Source organism: Malaclemys terrapin, chromosome 1, assembly GCF_027887155.1.
Source record: "Malaclemys terrapin pileata isolate rMalTer1 chromosome 1, rMalTer1.hap1, whole genome shotgun sequence".
Taxonomy (NCBI): Eukaryota; Metazoa; Chordata; order Testudines; family Emydidae; genus Malaclemys; species Malaclemys terrapin.
The window spans coordinates 85,433,507-85,450,363 of record NC_071505.1 but is presented as its reverse complement, the minus strand read 5'-3'; the positions used below and the strand labels follow the sequence as shown (position 1 = coordinate 85,450,363).

Here is a 16,857-nt window from a genome sequence, read left to right as displayed (position 1 = left end):
ACATAGCTTACTTTAGAACTTTATGAAGTTCTTATTCAAAATTAGAACTAATTCTGACAACAGTTAGCTACTAAATAGCTGATATGCAGTTATGTATATAGCTTTTCTATCAAATCCTAGACAGCTCTGACATTTCAGATTAGTTTATAGAGATTCAAGATTGAATAATCTCTAACTGGTTAAAATTCAACCCAAATATAAGTGAGATTTTGATTCTGTGTATTAAAGATTACTCAATAGTAATGTGACTATCATTTTAATGGGATTTATTATGTGCATTTGTACATTTAGGAGGTATGTGGGACCAGTGTGGACTTACTACACACTAAAATTCCATGGGGGATGCGAGTGGGGAAAAGGGAAACAAAAGCTCCTAATACTTAAGATTACTGCACACAGCTTTCTATTTTAGAAATAAGTGAGGATTAAATGCTTGGTGCCTGAGACTTGAAAACAATTTTATGTGATTTGCTAACATCTAGCTATTTAAACTGTATGTAACTATGCAATTTCAAGAATGGACCTTGGCACATACAGAAAGGAACATATTACACCAACCATGAAGTCTTCCCATTGACCTCCTGTTTCAGCAGAAATTAATTTTATATTTGCCTTTTTATCTACATATTTATTGAGTTGAGGCTTAATTTTTTGAGTGAATTACTCATCTGATACTATTCCAGATGTCTTTGGATATTGGTTAAAGATGAATTTTTGCCTTTCCATATGGAACTTACACTGGCCTTTTACTGGCATTATTTATACTATTAGAATATTAGGGTGAGTTTACTTGTTGATAACTCAGCTTCCACCAACTTCACTAGTAACCCTACCACTTTTAACAATTTTTGCCTGGCACTTTATAGCAATCTTACAACATGAGTTGCACATATTTGTCCTGAAAGCAGAATTTGCAAACTGGAAATGGACATCTTGGGCATCCCCGGGCACCTTAGGCATGGCCACTCTCCAAACAGTGCCAACAACTTTTAGAACAGTGTTGGTGCCTGTGGGCCCCCAGGTAGCTTGTGCTGCAATCCACTCTAGGCAGATTTGTCATCACCATGCGCCCTGCACCCTGTATTATGCCAGCAGCAGATGTCATGTACAAGGGCTAAATTGAGCTCTCCTATTGTATTTGGTTGCCATGGAAAATAAATTTCTGCTGTCTGTCATTGTAAAATACAGTCATAAGCACAAAGGGGCAAATCCTTCCCCAGAGGTCATGGGAAAGAAATCCTTTCCTTTTCTATTGAGTAGCAGCATCTGACAACCCTCTGTGAAGGAGCAGTGGCCACTGGATCTGCAATGCATCAGAACCATCCATACTAACCCCCTCCTCCTTCTTCCCTTGTGAGACTACTTGCAGGGAACCTTTGTGGAACAGAATGCCAGGGGATGCACACCCTTAGAATGGGCTCTCAAAATCTCCACCTTCCAGGAAAGTGGAACCACACGGGCTCGGTTGTCTCTGAGGACTGTACATCCCTGTGTGGGAGGGGAGACAGAGTACAAGCTTTATCTGAAAGTCAGGACAACAGTTATTTCTAAATTCAGAAGAAACCGTGTTGTTTGCATCCCTACAGTAATTTGAAAGATTTCTTCTCTTCTGTCCATTCATTAATTTCATATACACAAAACAAAACAACAATAATCCATTAGGATGGGAGTTAGCATAGGTAGAAGAGGTATTCTGATTGAAAGAAAGGAAACACTTTACTAGTACATTGCTATCATTTCCATAAGAACATAAGAATGGCCATACTGGGTCAGACCAAAGGCCCATCTAGCCCAGTATCCTGTCTTCCGACAGCAGCCAATGCCAGGTGCCCCAAAGGGAATGAACAGAACAGACAGTTACCAAGTGATCCATCCCTGCCACCCACTCTCAGTCTCTGGCAAACAGAGGCTAGGGACACCATCCCTGCCCATCTTGGCTAAAAGCTATTGATGGACCTACCCTCCATAAATTTATCTAGTTCTTTTTTTAACCCTGTTATAGTCCTGACCTTCACAACATCCTCTGGCAAAGAGTTCCACAGGTTGACTGTGCATTGTGTGAAGAAATACTCCCTTTTGTTTGTTTGAAACCTGCTGCCTATTTTCATTTGGTGACCCCTAGTTCTTGTGTAATGAGAAGGCATAAATAACACTTCCTTATTTACTTTCTTCAAACCAGTCATGATTTTATAGACCTCAATCATATCCCCATTTAGTTGTCTCTTTTCCAAGCTGAAAAGTTCCAGTCTTATTAATCTCTCCTCATACAGAAGCCATTCCATACCCCCTAATCATTTTTGTTTCCCTTTTCTGTACCTTTTCCAATTCCAATATACCTTTTTTTGAGATGGGGCAACCACTGTATTCAAGATGTGGGTGTACCATGGATTGATATAGAGGCAATATGATATTTTCTGTCTTCTTATCTATCCCTTTCCTAATGATATCCAAGATTCTGTTTGCTTTTTTGAGTGGATGTTTTCAGAGAACTATTCACAATGACTCCAAGGGCTCTTTTGTAAACAGCTAATTTAGACCAAATCATTTTATATGTAATGTTGGGATTATGTTTTCCAATGTGCATTACTTTGCATTTATCAACATTGAATTTCGTCTGCCATTTTGTTACCCAGTCACCCAGTTTTCTAAGATTCCTTTGTAATACTTTGCAGTCCCTTGTGCAAAATGCAGGATTTTGCAGGGTCCTGTGTGAGCCAAATCTAAGGCACCAATCCTGCAAAGACTTGTCGATGTGCTATATTTTTCTCACTGTGAATAATCCCATTGTCCTCAACTGGACATTTTACCATATTTAAAGCTAAGAACATGTGTAAATCTTGGAAGGAGTGGTATCAAAAGCACCATTTTGTATGTTCTTCATCTGGGGAATGAGACCATTCTGAGTTTAAAAAAATCATACTTGACAATTCAGGAGGCCCAAATGCAAAACTTGCCCAATTCTTTATTTATACAGTGCCCTAAAGTGTGTTAGGCACTATACAAAAATATAAACAAGGATGCTATCCCACAGAGCCTACACTCTGAATAGACAAACATACCGACAGGATGGAAGGGTAAAAGATGTAACCGTTTTTTTCTTCCCCATTCATTGTTTCCAGTAAGGTACTCACGCTGCTCTTGCCATGACGCTGGTGCTGGAGTCTCTGCCTCCCAGTAGGTTCAGAATTATAATTTGCTTTTGAACTTCCATACGTATCATGCAAAACTGAGTAAAGTAAAAACTGCAGAAAGTTCTAATAGTTTAAAGGGACAATCGATGCACAAATCTTCCACAGCAGAAATGGTCTGGTTATCTACAGCCATCTGTTTGCCTTGAGCTGGATGAAATATTTCTTAGTCTATGGGGAAATTGATATGCCATGACCTCCTCTGTGTGGCACATTCTTACATTGTTTGCTGGGAAGTACTTTGCTTATGTGTGACTCTTATGAATACATGGTGTTTTCTGTCCTGTTGCATAGTTTCTTGTCATATCAGATTTATATGGTGTCTAATTTCTACATGCATCCATATGGGTGACACAGAATAGCCAAACATTGTGTTCCTGTGAGAGATTGTCTTTGAATACTTTATCATATTTTGCTGGATTGCAACCACGAAATTAGAGAAATTCCTGTACCAGACTGCTATTTTCACTCATGTTCTGAACCAGCCAACCCTACTTAATTTAGTGGTTTTGAATACTGAGACCAATCTCATGATTTGGCAGAGTGAACATGTCATATCTTCTATCTGTTTGCTTCTTTCCAGCATCAGCAAATGTAGGGAGCTCATACTCCTAGAATTCATCACTAATATTTAAATATTAATTTAAGGCACAGCCTAACTCCCCTTGAAGTCCAATAAGAATCTTTTTATTGACTTCAGGGGGATTTGAATTGAGCCGGTAGCCTATAGATATCAAGGGATGCCTCCTATTTCTCAGGAAATCACAACCAGTAAGTATCCTCTTCTAATTGTTTCTGTTCACAAAAAAAAACACACATAAAAGAATAACCAAAGAGAGCCCTAGTGCCCATACCACTAGCCATTCAGGATACTCAAAGGAAACTAACCTCTTCTGGGTTCTGCCATCAAACAATAGATCAAGTTATCCATGTGTTATATGTATAGTATAAACAAACTCACAAAATCCCTGAAAACAAAGAAATTCCATTTATTAACTCTATATAATTCTGTTTCTTTCACAAAATACACTTTTAAAATCTGATCAGGATGTATACCTGAATCAGAACTTAACAAAAAAGGTACAGTAAAAGCAACTGCATTAGAGCGCTTGCCATATGTCAAATGAACAGTTAAAGAAATCCATACACAATCATCACAAATAATAAAAAAATGTAATATTCAACAGTGAACTTTATTTATTGATTTATGATAGACTATAAGTAACCCCTTCTAGTCACTAAATTTAGGGTTTCAATAGGAAGTCATTTATTTAAACTGTTGAATTTTAAGTTCTATTTTTGACAGAGTTATTGAACCATTTTCTTTTTTCCAGTTTTACTGCATCCACAAATTCGCTTTTTATCATGTAGTTGCATTTCTACTTTTCAGGAGTCTTACCGAAAGAAAAGGAGCTATACACTGGAAGTAGTACCTTCTGCGTCTTTTGATGCTCATCCTTCAGAAAATGAAAACAACCTTTGTGATTTCATGGACATAGCAGTTACGAAGAAACCTTGTTCGTTAGAAATAGCAAGAGTACCTTCCTCAAGGACAGGTAAATCACCACTATTCTCTTATCTTATCACTGGTACAGTCAGATGATATGTATAATATTTCACTGTTGACTTATAATATTTTTCACTACTATAATGCCTTCGATCCAAGGATCTCAGGGTGATTTATACCATTAATGAACTTCTGTGAGGGATGCAAATATTATCCAAATTTTATAGAAGGAAAGCTGAGTCAAGGGTTAAATGACTTTCTAGATTCCCATGGGAAGTCTGTGGAAAAGCCAGGAATAGAAGCCAAATTTCTAGAGCAAATTTCCCAGTCATGTGCAGTAACCTCCTCACCATCCTATTTTTACCATGTACTTAACACAAATCTGTAATACAAACAACAAAATAAATTTAAAAGGTTCTGAATATCTAACTACTTAACAATTAACAAAATAACCACCAGAGAATAAAATTAAATAAAGTACCTTTGAATTAATATATATGTATACAAAATAAAAGCCCAAAGCTCCCATTTCATATAGATGCAGTGAATAAAAACTGAAAGAGACATGAAATGACAGTCTAAAATATTTTTAATCTGACAAATTACTATGTGGATTACACAGTTCTGAACAGCAGTGAGTTATGTTTACAAGATAATAATTATACTGAGTCATATGAATAATATTATAAACAAGGACTCTGTTTACATTTTCCAAAATTACATACTTCTCCCTGTTGCCCTTGTTTTGACTTTTCCCGTGTCACCACTTTGTACCCATTTATACCAGATTTGCAAGGTATAATCTTCTAACTACAAATAATTGGAATGAGAGCATGTTTTGACAAGTAAGAAACCACAACAGTATATGGAACTATCGGGAACAACACCATTGACTTTTTGATAATCATAATCTTGTTCATGAATCATGGTTTTGAAAATACTGTATGTATGAATGTCAGATTATTATGGGTTAGATCATGAGTTAATTATCTACTCTGAGCAAAGGGCAGCTCCTTCTTTTCCCTGCTGTTCCACTATGGATAAATAAGCCAAGAGTGATTGGAGCAAGTGGACTGGATCTTGGGGCTCCCACTTCCTAGCTGGGTGCCCTAACCTGTAGTCCCTCTCTCACTCACTCACTCTCGTATTTATCCACTGTGGAACAGTCATCAGGCCAGAGAGAGAGAGAGAACGACTGTTATTCAGTGGGGACCCAGGGTCCAGTCCCCATGCTCCAATCACTTTTTTGTTGTTTGTCCACAGCAGTACAACTTCAACAGGAGAGATGGAGGGCGCCCCACACCCCAGGTGAGTTCTCTAACCACTAGGCTAAAATTGGACACCTCTTCCTTCACCATTCTGTGTGGAGTGAGGCAGGTGTCTAACTTATTCGTATAAGAAACAACTTGGGTGCCTAAACCTACGGACTCTGGGCGGTTGGCTTCCAATTATGGATTTCTAAGCAGAGACAGGCATCTCACTGCAATCCAGATGTAGGTGCCTAACTCCAAGAGAGTGGTGGGATTTAGCATACATCTTTGTTGTCACCATCTCCCATTGGCTAGCTTAGGTGGCTGAGCGCCTAGTGTGCTGGCTTTTGTGAATCTCATTGTTAGGTGCCTATCTCTCCCCCATTCATTGTACAGGGAGCCTAACTTGGCTTTGTGGATCACAGTGTTCTTCCTGTGATTTTCTAGGTGCCTAAAACTTACACAGTTTGATGCTCAGCATTGCAAGATCTAAGTCCTTTCATAGATCCCACCTTCTGTTCTGTTCCCGACTCTGCAACAGGCTTGCTGAATGACTTAACCTCTCTTTGACACACCTTTCCCACATCTGAAATTAAGATAATACTTACCTTTCTCACAGCAATGTTCTGAGGCATTCATTAATTTTTCCAAGGATAATTTTGCAACTTTGGATTGAGGGGAAGTTCTATACTAAACAAAGTTTAAAAAAAGAATTCTTTCAGGCAATTTTTTTTGTTAGGTAGACTGCAAATTGGGACTTGAATTGCCTTTCTCATAACGGATCAGAAAGGTTAATTTGACCCACCTACTTTGACTTTTTTCCTGAGTAAGACCTGGATTGCCTGTACTAGACACTTTTATTAGGCATTTTAATTTACTTATTGTCTATCTTTAAAAAGATCCATGTATGTGACATAATTAACCTTGTGAAATCCTAAAATCATAATAGTTAATAAGGCAGACATTAATATTCTCCTTCTGATCTTAAGGCTGTATCAACATCCATTGAAAAGGTGTAAAAGTCTAATAAATCTCTAAGGGGCCTCAGGCACTGGATAATTGTGTTGCTAAAATAGTAACTACCAGGCACCTGCAGTGATGTAGAGTTTGCCCATTTTACATAAAAATCAATTAACTGGTGTCTAAAATACCAGTAAAGGATGTTAACTGCATTGGGTGAGAAAATGTAAATATGCTAAGTTCTGCTAGTATGCTAAATGCTGTGTTAAACACTTCCAAAAGTCCGCACTGTAAAATCTCAAGACTATTTAGCCCAATAGCAACGTTTTATCCTGTGACAGTGGGCTTTGAGGATTTGTCAATTTATATTTCATAGCAATGGGAAGTTGAGTTGGGCCATTTGATTTAAAGTTGGGGATTTTTTTTTTAAAAAGGTCACACCCAAACTCTGTGTTCTGCAGTAATGAAGATTGGGTCTGGTCTGGTCTCAAAAGGATTACTGTTTATAATTTTAGTTAGGGTGTGATTTTTTTTTAAACAGAATAGTTATATCAGGAAAAAACCTAGTGTAGGTGCAGTTAACTGATAAAAAGGTGACATATACTAGTATATTCCTATACTATATATACTAGTATATAGTGTGTGTGTGTGTATGTGTGTGTATATATACATATATACACACTAGTATACTATATATTATATACACCTTCATACAAAATCTAGTTGCATCCACCCTAAGGTCAGTTGTACCATGTTAACTATACCAGAATAGTTAAAATGTTACAGGCTTTCTAATATAAACAAGCCCTGGGTGTATGCAGCAGAGAGGTGCCATCTGCGCTAGATTGCTGAGCATTTGAAAGACTACTATTTATCGTTGTTAAAGCATTTTTGTATCCATATTAGTCTATCTCTTAGGACTCTCCCATACCGTACTGCAGGTGATTGGAGAAAACTGGTTTTGAAGGTAGAGATGGCTGCCCTGGGTCATGGGACGGCTTGATGGGCTTGTTGAGTGATGGAGACATGCATCTCTCTCTGAATCCTACATCGGGGATGACTCTGAGAAAGGGATGTCAGAGCAGCGACCTGCTGCTTAGATACATAAGATCTTTCTTTTTTTCTCTGTAATTATTGCTGAGAATGTCATATCTAGTTTATGAGAAGTGTACATCTAGGTATGTTAAAAACAGTTTATTTTGATTTAGTTCACTATTTCTGCTTTTAATAATTCTTGGTTTGGGTAAGATCACAGTTTGGGTAATTTCATGTAGTCCATCCTTGGAGAAAAGAGAACCTTATAACCTCCTAAGGAGAGGTGCTGAAGAGGGAAGAGTTTCTGGAAGTTACATCCTCCCTTTCAGTTTCAGTAGGAGACAAAGATGCCTGCTCGCAGTGCATTGTGCTGCTGGTAGGCTGCAGAAAGGAAATACAAGGAGAGAGGTTGAAGGATTAAGCAGGAAATGAAAGTTGGTGGTGGTACTGGTCACATACCCCAAAAATGTGTTTTGGGAAGAACTTTCTGTTTGTTGGTCCTGATAGACTCACAAGAATTTTGTAAATATATTTTAGAATTGTCTTTAGATGGCAATAGCTTGCATGAAGAGCCATTAATGAAACAAGGTAATGAGGTAACTACAACCAAGTAAATTTTTTGCTTATTTCTCATCTGTTCATAATCCACATTAGAGAGACTCCAACAAAAAAGCTTATGATCCATTGCTTTTAATGGATTATTAAAATATGGTAGGCCTGCTCAGGTGTAGCTATCTACCACATCAATAGTTCTAGTTGACTCTAATATCTGTAGATGATGTCTTCCTCACGCTGTTCAGTAAAAGTGAATCTGGGATGGGTTGAGAGCTAGCGGTGTATCTAGTCACCTGTCTGCTATTTGTTCCTATGCTCATTGCACAATACTGTGCTCACATAACTCTGTTGTGATCTGGAAATAGCTGCTTAGAGACCTGGATAAAAAGCAGGGCCGGCCCTAGTGTTTTTGCCACCCCAAGCAGGAAAAAAATAAAAAGCCGTGATCGCAAGTGGCGGCAGCTCTACCGCCGCTTCATTCTACGGCGGCAATTAGGCGGCAGGTCCTTCACTCCGAGAGGAAGTGATGGCCCTGCCGCCGAACGGCCGGACATGCTGCCCCCCTCTTCATTGGCCGCCGCAGGCACCTGTTTGCTAGGCTGGTGCCTGGAGCCGGCCCTAATAAAAAGATAACCTAACAGCATTAACTTTGTTATCCAAATTAAAATACTAAGCTCCTATATGGTTGCCAAAATCATTAAATAAACAGTGCCCTGACAAATAGTGCCATGTATTGGTCAGACTGCCAACTGTCCTAGTATCCTCAGGATCAAATCCTCACAGTATCTGTCTTGAATATTTGAACTTTGTAATCCTCTGAATGGAGACCTAGATAGGAAATACACATTATTAAAATATTAAGGAACTGATATCTACACTAGGTGGTAGAAAAAGGGAACCTGAAACAGGTGATGCAAAAAGCAATTCTCAGTGATCATAGAAGGAATAGCACATTGCCAGAGATACAAATGACCCCCATCCCATATGTTCTGTTTTAGAGAACCTATGGTAAAGTGGACACTCTTAATCACCCATGCCAGGCCATTATGAAACAGCGATCATTCAGAAGTGTCATGCACTAATCTGGTTAGTAGCTCACTCCTCCAAAATGCTCAAAGAGATTAGCTACAAATACAGCACCAAAAAGCACTTTGTTCAATTTGAACTTTCTAAATCAGTGATAGCAAGACATACAGAACTTGAATAGATGAGCTGCTGTGTATTGCGACTCTCAACCATGGACACCGGCTGACCTTCCCTCCAGGGGTCAGGAAAGTCCACCATGATTGCATAGACATAAAAGCCAAGTTTGGCTATGATAGGTGAAAAAATGATAATCCCCGATCAACCACCTAGTGTATCAGCTGGTCCAAACCTACCTTGGAATGAAATTGCAGAAAAACTAATTTGACCTCCAGGTTTCTGAAGCAACTGATTCCTTCAGGAAACTTTTAGCCAGTATGTGCCAATACTCCACAGATGTGGCAACACTGCTGAGAGTAGGTCAGCCAATATCAACTCTGAAAACCTGTCCACCTGGAAATTGTAGAAAGCATTAGCACTGCTATTACCATGCCACATCTTGATAAGAACAGTAGGTTTAACATGTCTAACTCCATTTACCACACAAGTTGTCACCAACCTTTTATCGGTCAACCAATTGCTTAATAATTGTGTGAACAATATCCTACTTCTCCATCCATAGGCGCTGACATTTATTTTTCACTGGGGGAGCTCCACCCCTGCTTTGCCCGAGACCCTGCCCCCACTCCACCCCTTCCCCCAAGACCCCACCATTGCTCTGCCTCTTCCCGCCCCCACTCCTCCCCCTACTTGCTGCTCTCCACCCTTCCTCAAACCCCTCCCACAGCTGCCAAACAGCTTTTTGGCGGTGCTGCTGATCAGCTATGGGTGGTGGGTGCTGAGCACCCACTATTTTTTTTCCCTGGGTGCTCTAGCCACGCAGCATCCATGGAGTCAGTGTCCATGTGCAGAATAGTTTGTCTTTTGCACAGTTAAACCCCTTACACGATCACTACTATCAGAATTGGAAAGAACTCCTAAGAGCATGTCAGTAACCACTGCATCTTTCCAAAACAACAAGAAAAATGATATAGCTCAGAATACTATGCACTTTGGAAGCACATGCCAAAACCTAGGCTTGTGTGCTGGTTCAGACTGAGAGTTTCACATTTGACCCAACTGCAGTGTCAAACAGTATATAGACTCATAGACTCTAAGGTCAGAAGGGACCATTATGATCATCTAGTCTGACCTCCCGCATGATGCGGGCCACAAAACCTGACCCACCCACTCCTGGAAGAATTCTCTCCCTTGACTTAGCTGTTGAACTCCCCAAATCATTATTTAAAGACTTCAAGTCGCTCAGAATCCTCCAGCAAGGGACCCCGGCCCCACGCTGTGGAGGAAGGTGAAAAACCTCCAGGGCCTCTGCCAATCTACCCTGGAGGAAAATTCCTTCCTGACCCCAAATATGGTGATCAGCTGAACCCCGAGCATGCGGGCAAGATTCTCCAGCCAGACCTTCTGGAAAAGTTCTCTGTAGTAACTTTTAATATTCCATCATTGACCATTGTTATTGACCTATTGACTAAAATCACTGTATCCCATCAAACCATCCCCTCCATAAACTTATCAAGCTTGATCTTAAATCCAAAGAGGTCTTTCACCCCCACTGTTTCCCTCGGAAGGCTGTTCCAAAACTTCACCCCTCTGATGGTTAGAAACCTTTGTCTAATTTCAAGCCTAAACTTCCCGACGGCCAGTTTATATCCATTTGTTCTCGTGTCCACATTAGTACTGAGCTGAAATAATTCCTCTCCCTCCCTGATATTTATCCCTCTGATATATTTAAAGAGTGCAATCATATCCCCCCTCAGCCTTCTTTTGGTTAAGGTAAACAAACCGAGCTCCTCGAGTCTCCTTTCATACGACAGATTTTCCATTCCTCGGATCATCCTAGTGGCCCTTCTCTGTACCCGTTCCAGTTTGATTTCATCCTTTTTAAACATGGGAGACCAGAACTGTACAGAGTACTTCAAATGAGGTCTCACCAGTGCCTTGTATAACGGAACCAGCACCTCCTTATCCCTACTAGAAATACCTCGCCTAATACATCCCAAGACTGCATTCGCTTTTTTCATGGCCACGTCACATTGCCGACTCATAGTCATCCTGCGATCAACCAGGACTCCGAGGTCCTTCTCTTCCGTTACTTCCAACCGATGCGTCCCCAGCTTATAACTAAAATTCTTGTTAGTTATCCCTAAATGCATAACCTTACACTTCTCACTATTAAATTTCATCTTATTACTATTACTCCAGTTTACAAGGTCATCCAAATCTCCCTGCAGGATATCCCGATCCTTCTCCGAATTGGCAATACTTCCCAACTTTGTGTCATCTGCAAACTTTATCAACCCAATCTTACATTTGGTTCCGAGGTCAGTAATGAATAGATTAAATAAAATCGGACCCAAAACCGAACCTTGAGGAACTCCCCTGGTAACCTCCCTCCAACCTGACAGTTCACCTTTTAGTACGACCGACCCGCTGCAGTCTCCCCTTTAACCAGTTCCTTATCCACCTCTGGATTTTCATATTGATCCCCATCTTTTCCAATTTAACCAATAATTCCTCATGCGGTACCGTATCAAACGCTTTACTGAAATCGAGGTATATTAGATCCACCGCATTTCCTTTATCTAAGAAATCTGTTACTTTCTCAAAGAAGGAGATCAGGTTGGTTTGACACGATCTACCTTTCGTAAAACCATGTTGTAATTTGTCCCAATTGGCATTGACCTCAAGGTCCTTAACTACTTTCTCCTTCAAAATTTTTTCCAAGACCTGGCATATTACAGATGTTAGACTAACAGGCCTGTAGTTACCCGGGTCACTTTTTTTCCCCTTTTTGAAAATAGGAACTACATTAGCTTTTCTCCAGTCAAACGGTACCACCCCCGAGTCTATGGATTCATTAAAGATTATCGCTAATGGGCTTGCAATTTCCCGCGCCAGTTCTTTTAATATTCTCGGATGAAAATCATCCGGTCCGCCCAATTTAGTCCCGTTAAACTGTTTGAGTTTGGCTTCTACCTCGGATACGGTAATGTCAATCCCCACTCCTTTATTCCCATCCATCTCGCTTCTACTATTCCTAGGCCTTTCATTAGCCTCATTAAATACCGATGCAAAATATTCATTTAGATATTGTGCCATGCCTAGATTATCCCTAATCTCCACTCCATCTACAGTCTTAATCGGTCCCACTTATTCTTTCTTTGTTTTCTTCCTATTTATATGGCTATAAAAGCTCTTACTATTGGTTTTAATTCCCCTCGCAAGGTCCAACTCTACTCGGCTTTTGGCTTTTCTCACTCCACCTCTACATGCTCTGACCTCAATAAGGTAGGTTTCTTTGCTGATCCTCCCCCCTCCACTCCCTGTACGCTTTCTGTTTTTTCTTAATGATCCCTCTGAGATGCTTGTTCATCCAGCTAGGTCTAAATCTCCTGCCTACAAACCATTTTCCCTTTCTCGGGATACAGGCTTCCGACAGCTCCTGCAACTTCAACTTGAAATAATCCCTTCCGCCTTTAGATTCCTAAATATGTTAGTCCAATCCACTTCCCTAACCAGTCCCTTTAATTTATTAAAGTTAGCCCTTTTGAAATCGTAAACCTTAGTCTCCGATTTAATTCTGTTAATCTTTCCATTTAGTTTAAACTGAATTAGCTCATGATCACTCGAGCTGTCCCCTACAACCATTTCCTCAACTAGGTCCTCACTACTCACCAGCACCAAATCTAAAATGGCATCCCCCCTCATCAGTTCAGCAACTACTTGATGAAGGAATTCATCAGCTATTACGTCTAGGAAAATCTGAGCCCTATTATTGTTACTAGCATTTGTTCCCCAATCTATATCCGGGAAGTTAAAGTAAATAGTACCATTTCTCAGATTGCTCAGTGCCTAGCCATAAGCAGCACCTTTTGAAAGTGGAACCCAGGCAAGACTGAGGTGGAGCAGGGGGGAAAGGAGTGCTCCAAAGAACTTGCCATTTCTGCAACATTCCTCGCCCACTCCATCCCCCGAAGGCACCTGCCTTCATATTGTTCAGTTGGTCTGCAGCCTTGGGGTCTGCAGAATAAGTGCTTCTGGATATCCCAATAGCCATGGCAGCAAAACACTCACTTTCATTTGTGACTGACCAGAAGGCTGCACCTCATCCACTGAACTGCCATGATGCACTATTACATGAACTATTTTTCTGGGAGTAGGTAGAGCTACTATACCTCCCATAACACCTTGAGCTTCTATGCTTCTACTTGCACGTGGACTGAAAGTGATGGTCTTAGTTAAAGGCCTAGCAAATGAATTTAACTTTAATGACTACAGGATGGCTGAGGGACAAAAACACACTATATCTACAGAAACACAAGGCATTACCCACTCTGTCCATGTCTGTGGATACTGCAGATGCAAAGATATAGATGGGTCATTTGTGGCTCCAAGCCTAAATTCAGCATCAGAGCACACCCAAAATCTTCTTTTCTCTTCTTTTTGTGTTCCATGTGTATTCATTTCAAGCATAGTCTCTGTAGAAGTCAGGGAGATAATATCCATGCATTATTCCCCACCACTACCATATTTTAATTCTTTTTCTCTTAAGCAGATGGAATCCAAGATGGCTTATGAGACCCACATATGCTTTTATCTGATCTTGATTAGCCCTTTGAGCAGTTTCTGAGCTCTGTAGAGAGTATTTTGGTCTTAACAAAGAATCTCACAATTTACTTGTCCTCAGAGGTTAATTTATAAAGAGCTATGCTCTGCATTCAGAGCTCCAAAATATAAATCATCAGCAGAACACAATGTAATAGATTCCATACTAAACTCCTCCTAACTGGGTGACAACGATGGCACACTTCATTTTTGATCATGCTCACTACCATAATATAGAGTGCACATTTCCATATAAAAATATCCTAGATTAATGCACCGGAATTTGTTTGCAAGGAAAACTTTTAAAAATTCACACTAAATGCTAGTGACGTTTGGTGGAGGTTGGGGATTTTTCCCATGAAGTAGCACTGTTTCTAAGCACCTATTCTCCAATAATATAACAGGTTTTCTGAATGTTCCCAAAATGATGCTTCAAGGACCTTTACTGGTCAGATATTCCCTTGAGTATATAATTTTTCTCCTTTTAAGAATTTGCTGACATTTGCTGAAATTGTTTTTCTTTTATTTTCTCTCACATTACCTTCTCTTATTTATGGGAGGCAGAACATCCTAGGGTTGCAATTTCTCTTCACTAATCATCTGAAATCATCCCCATTTATTTTGAATCATTTTTTTTTCAGTGCAAATACAGATTTTGTAATGTATTCTCCTATTTAATTTACAATGGTTTGTTCCTGGAATGAGTAGTATTGACTTTTCTGTGTACTTCTCAAGTTCTATAAAATCTCATATAAATGGTAGTGAGTAGTAGACAAGAACTGAATACAGATATACTTAATATTGTTCAAATACAGTAGAATCATAATGTAACTTTCACCTTGCTGTCTTCTCACATGCTGTTTACTTAAATTAGCGGAGCATTTAGAGGAATACTGGCAAACGCTAATTTTCTTTGTCTTCTTGCATTATTTTTTTAATTTTAAATGGTAAGTATTCTTATTCTGCTTTATTCCTACAATACAATTAAATGTCACTAATCATATTAACCAGCTTTTATTTGATCTAAATGAGCATCCTTGGGCTTGCAATTTCATCTGCCAGTTCCTTTAATATTCTTGGATGGAGATTATCCAGCTCCGCCCCGATTTAGTCCCATTAAGATGTTTGAGTTTGACATCAACCTTAGATGTGGTAATTTCTACTTCCATATCCTTGTTCCCATTAGCCACCCTGCCACTACCCCTAAACTCTTCATAATCCTTATTAAAAACTGAGGCAAAGTATTTGCTTAGGTGCTAGGCCATGCCTAGATTATTTTTAATCTCCACCCCATCCTCAGTACTTAGTGGTCCCATTTCTTGTTTTCTTTTTATTTATATGGCTGTAGAACCTTTTACTATTGGTTTTAATTTACTTTGCAAGGTCCCAATCTCTCTGGTTTTTGGAAGTTCTCACTTTATCCCTACATTTTCTGACCTCCAGGAGGTAGCTTTCCTTGTTGATCCTTCCCTTCTTCCATTCCTTGTAAGCTTTCTGGTAAGACAGTTGGCAAAATATTGGGATCTTACTTGGTAACCCTTCCATTAAGTTACACAGAGAAAATGACAAAATTTCAGTTATTTGAGTAATGTCCCTGTGGGCACTCCACTTTAGGTGCATATATGCCCCTATGCCTTTGCTCAGAATTTTTGGTATTAGTGCCCATTTCACCCACGCATGTGTCCTTCACATCCTCATGCCCCATACTGAGGCTATATAGAGCTGCACAGGTGAATCGCCTTCAGGTCCTTCTCAACTACCGTCTGTTAGAGACTGAATTTAACATGCCTCTTTATTATCTGTTCTGTCCATTCCCTTTGAAGCATCTGGCATTGGCCACTGTTGGAAGACAGGATACTAGATGGATCTTTGGTCTGACCCAGGATGGTCGTTCTTATATTATGTTCTTATATTCTCTTTGCTGTGTGCCTGTTCCCTCTCTTATTAGCATTTTAGCTTTGATAGTTAGTTCTTAGTAGCAGTAGCTTTAATATCTTAGAATTGTTGAAACGTTTCTTCCCCCTTTCTTTTTTCTTTTCTTAAAAATATACATATATTTGGTTTTTCTTTTTCCCTTATTGAGGGACTTGAACAAGTTTTCTTCTGGTGCGGATGCTGGGATCCCTGGGGTTTAAAGCTGCCTCTGATGTTGAGATGCAATCCCCATTAACAATGGGCATTCCCAGTGCATTCATTGTTTGGGGGGACTCTCATAGTCCCAGCAAGTGCAAGATCTGCACTTCTTTCAAGGATATACACTCTTAATGAAGGAGCAACCCTTCTCTTAAGGGTACAGGCTCTTACTGATGGAGCAAGCCTTAAGGCTGGCCTCTGATTAGGTGCAGTGAACTCCCCTGACAGGGACCCTCCACCTCTGTCAATGCATGATCACTGAGAGCTTCCAAGGGGAAGACAGCATTGAAACCCCAGTCTCAAACACTCTCCATGAGTGAGGTGGTGATAACCATATCAGCAGTACTGAGAGATTCCCACTCAAAATCTAAGGAGGGGGGTAAGAGGAGGAACAGAGAGTTCCTCATCAAAGAAGATCCAGTCACAGGAGACCTCAGGTCCCAAGACGAGTGCAAGTGAGGCTCTGAACACTTTGGGTACC

At 39.9% G+C, this 16,857-nt stretch overlaps 1 protein-coding gene across 2 annotated transcripts in view; it reads left to right on the top strand.

Moving 5' to 3' along the window:
• ANKS1B (ankyrin repeat and sterile alpha motif domain containing 1B) overlaps nt 1–16,857 on the top strand; it is a 758,955-nt gene that overhangs the window by 291,136 nt on the left and 450,962 nt on the right. For both annotated transcript variants that reach the window (XM_054028751.1, XM_054028742.1), the window contains exons 10-11: nt 4,579–4,744; nt 5,959–6,003. In XM_054028751.1, coding sequence (XP_053884726.1) covers nt 4,579–4,744; nt 5,959–6,003 — 211 coding nt within the window. The remainder of the gene's footprint in view (nt 1–4,578; nt 4,745–5,958; nt 6,004–16,857) is intronic.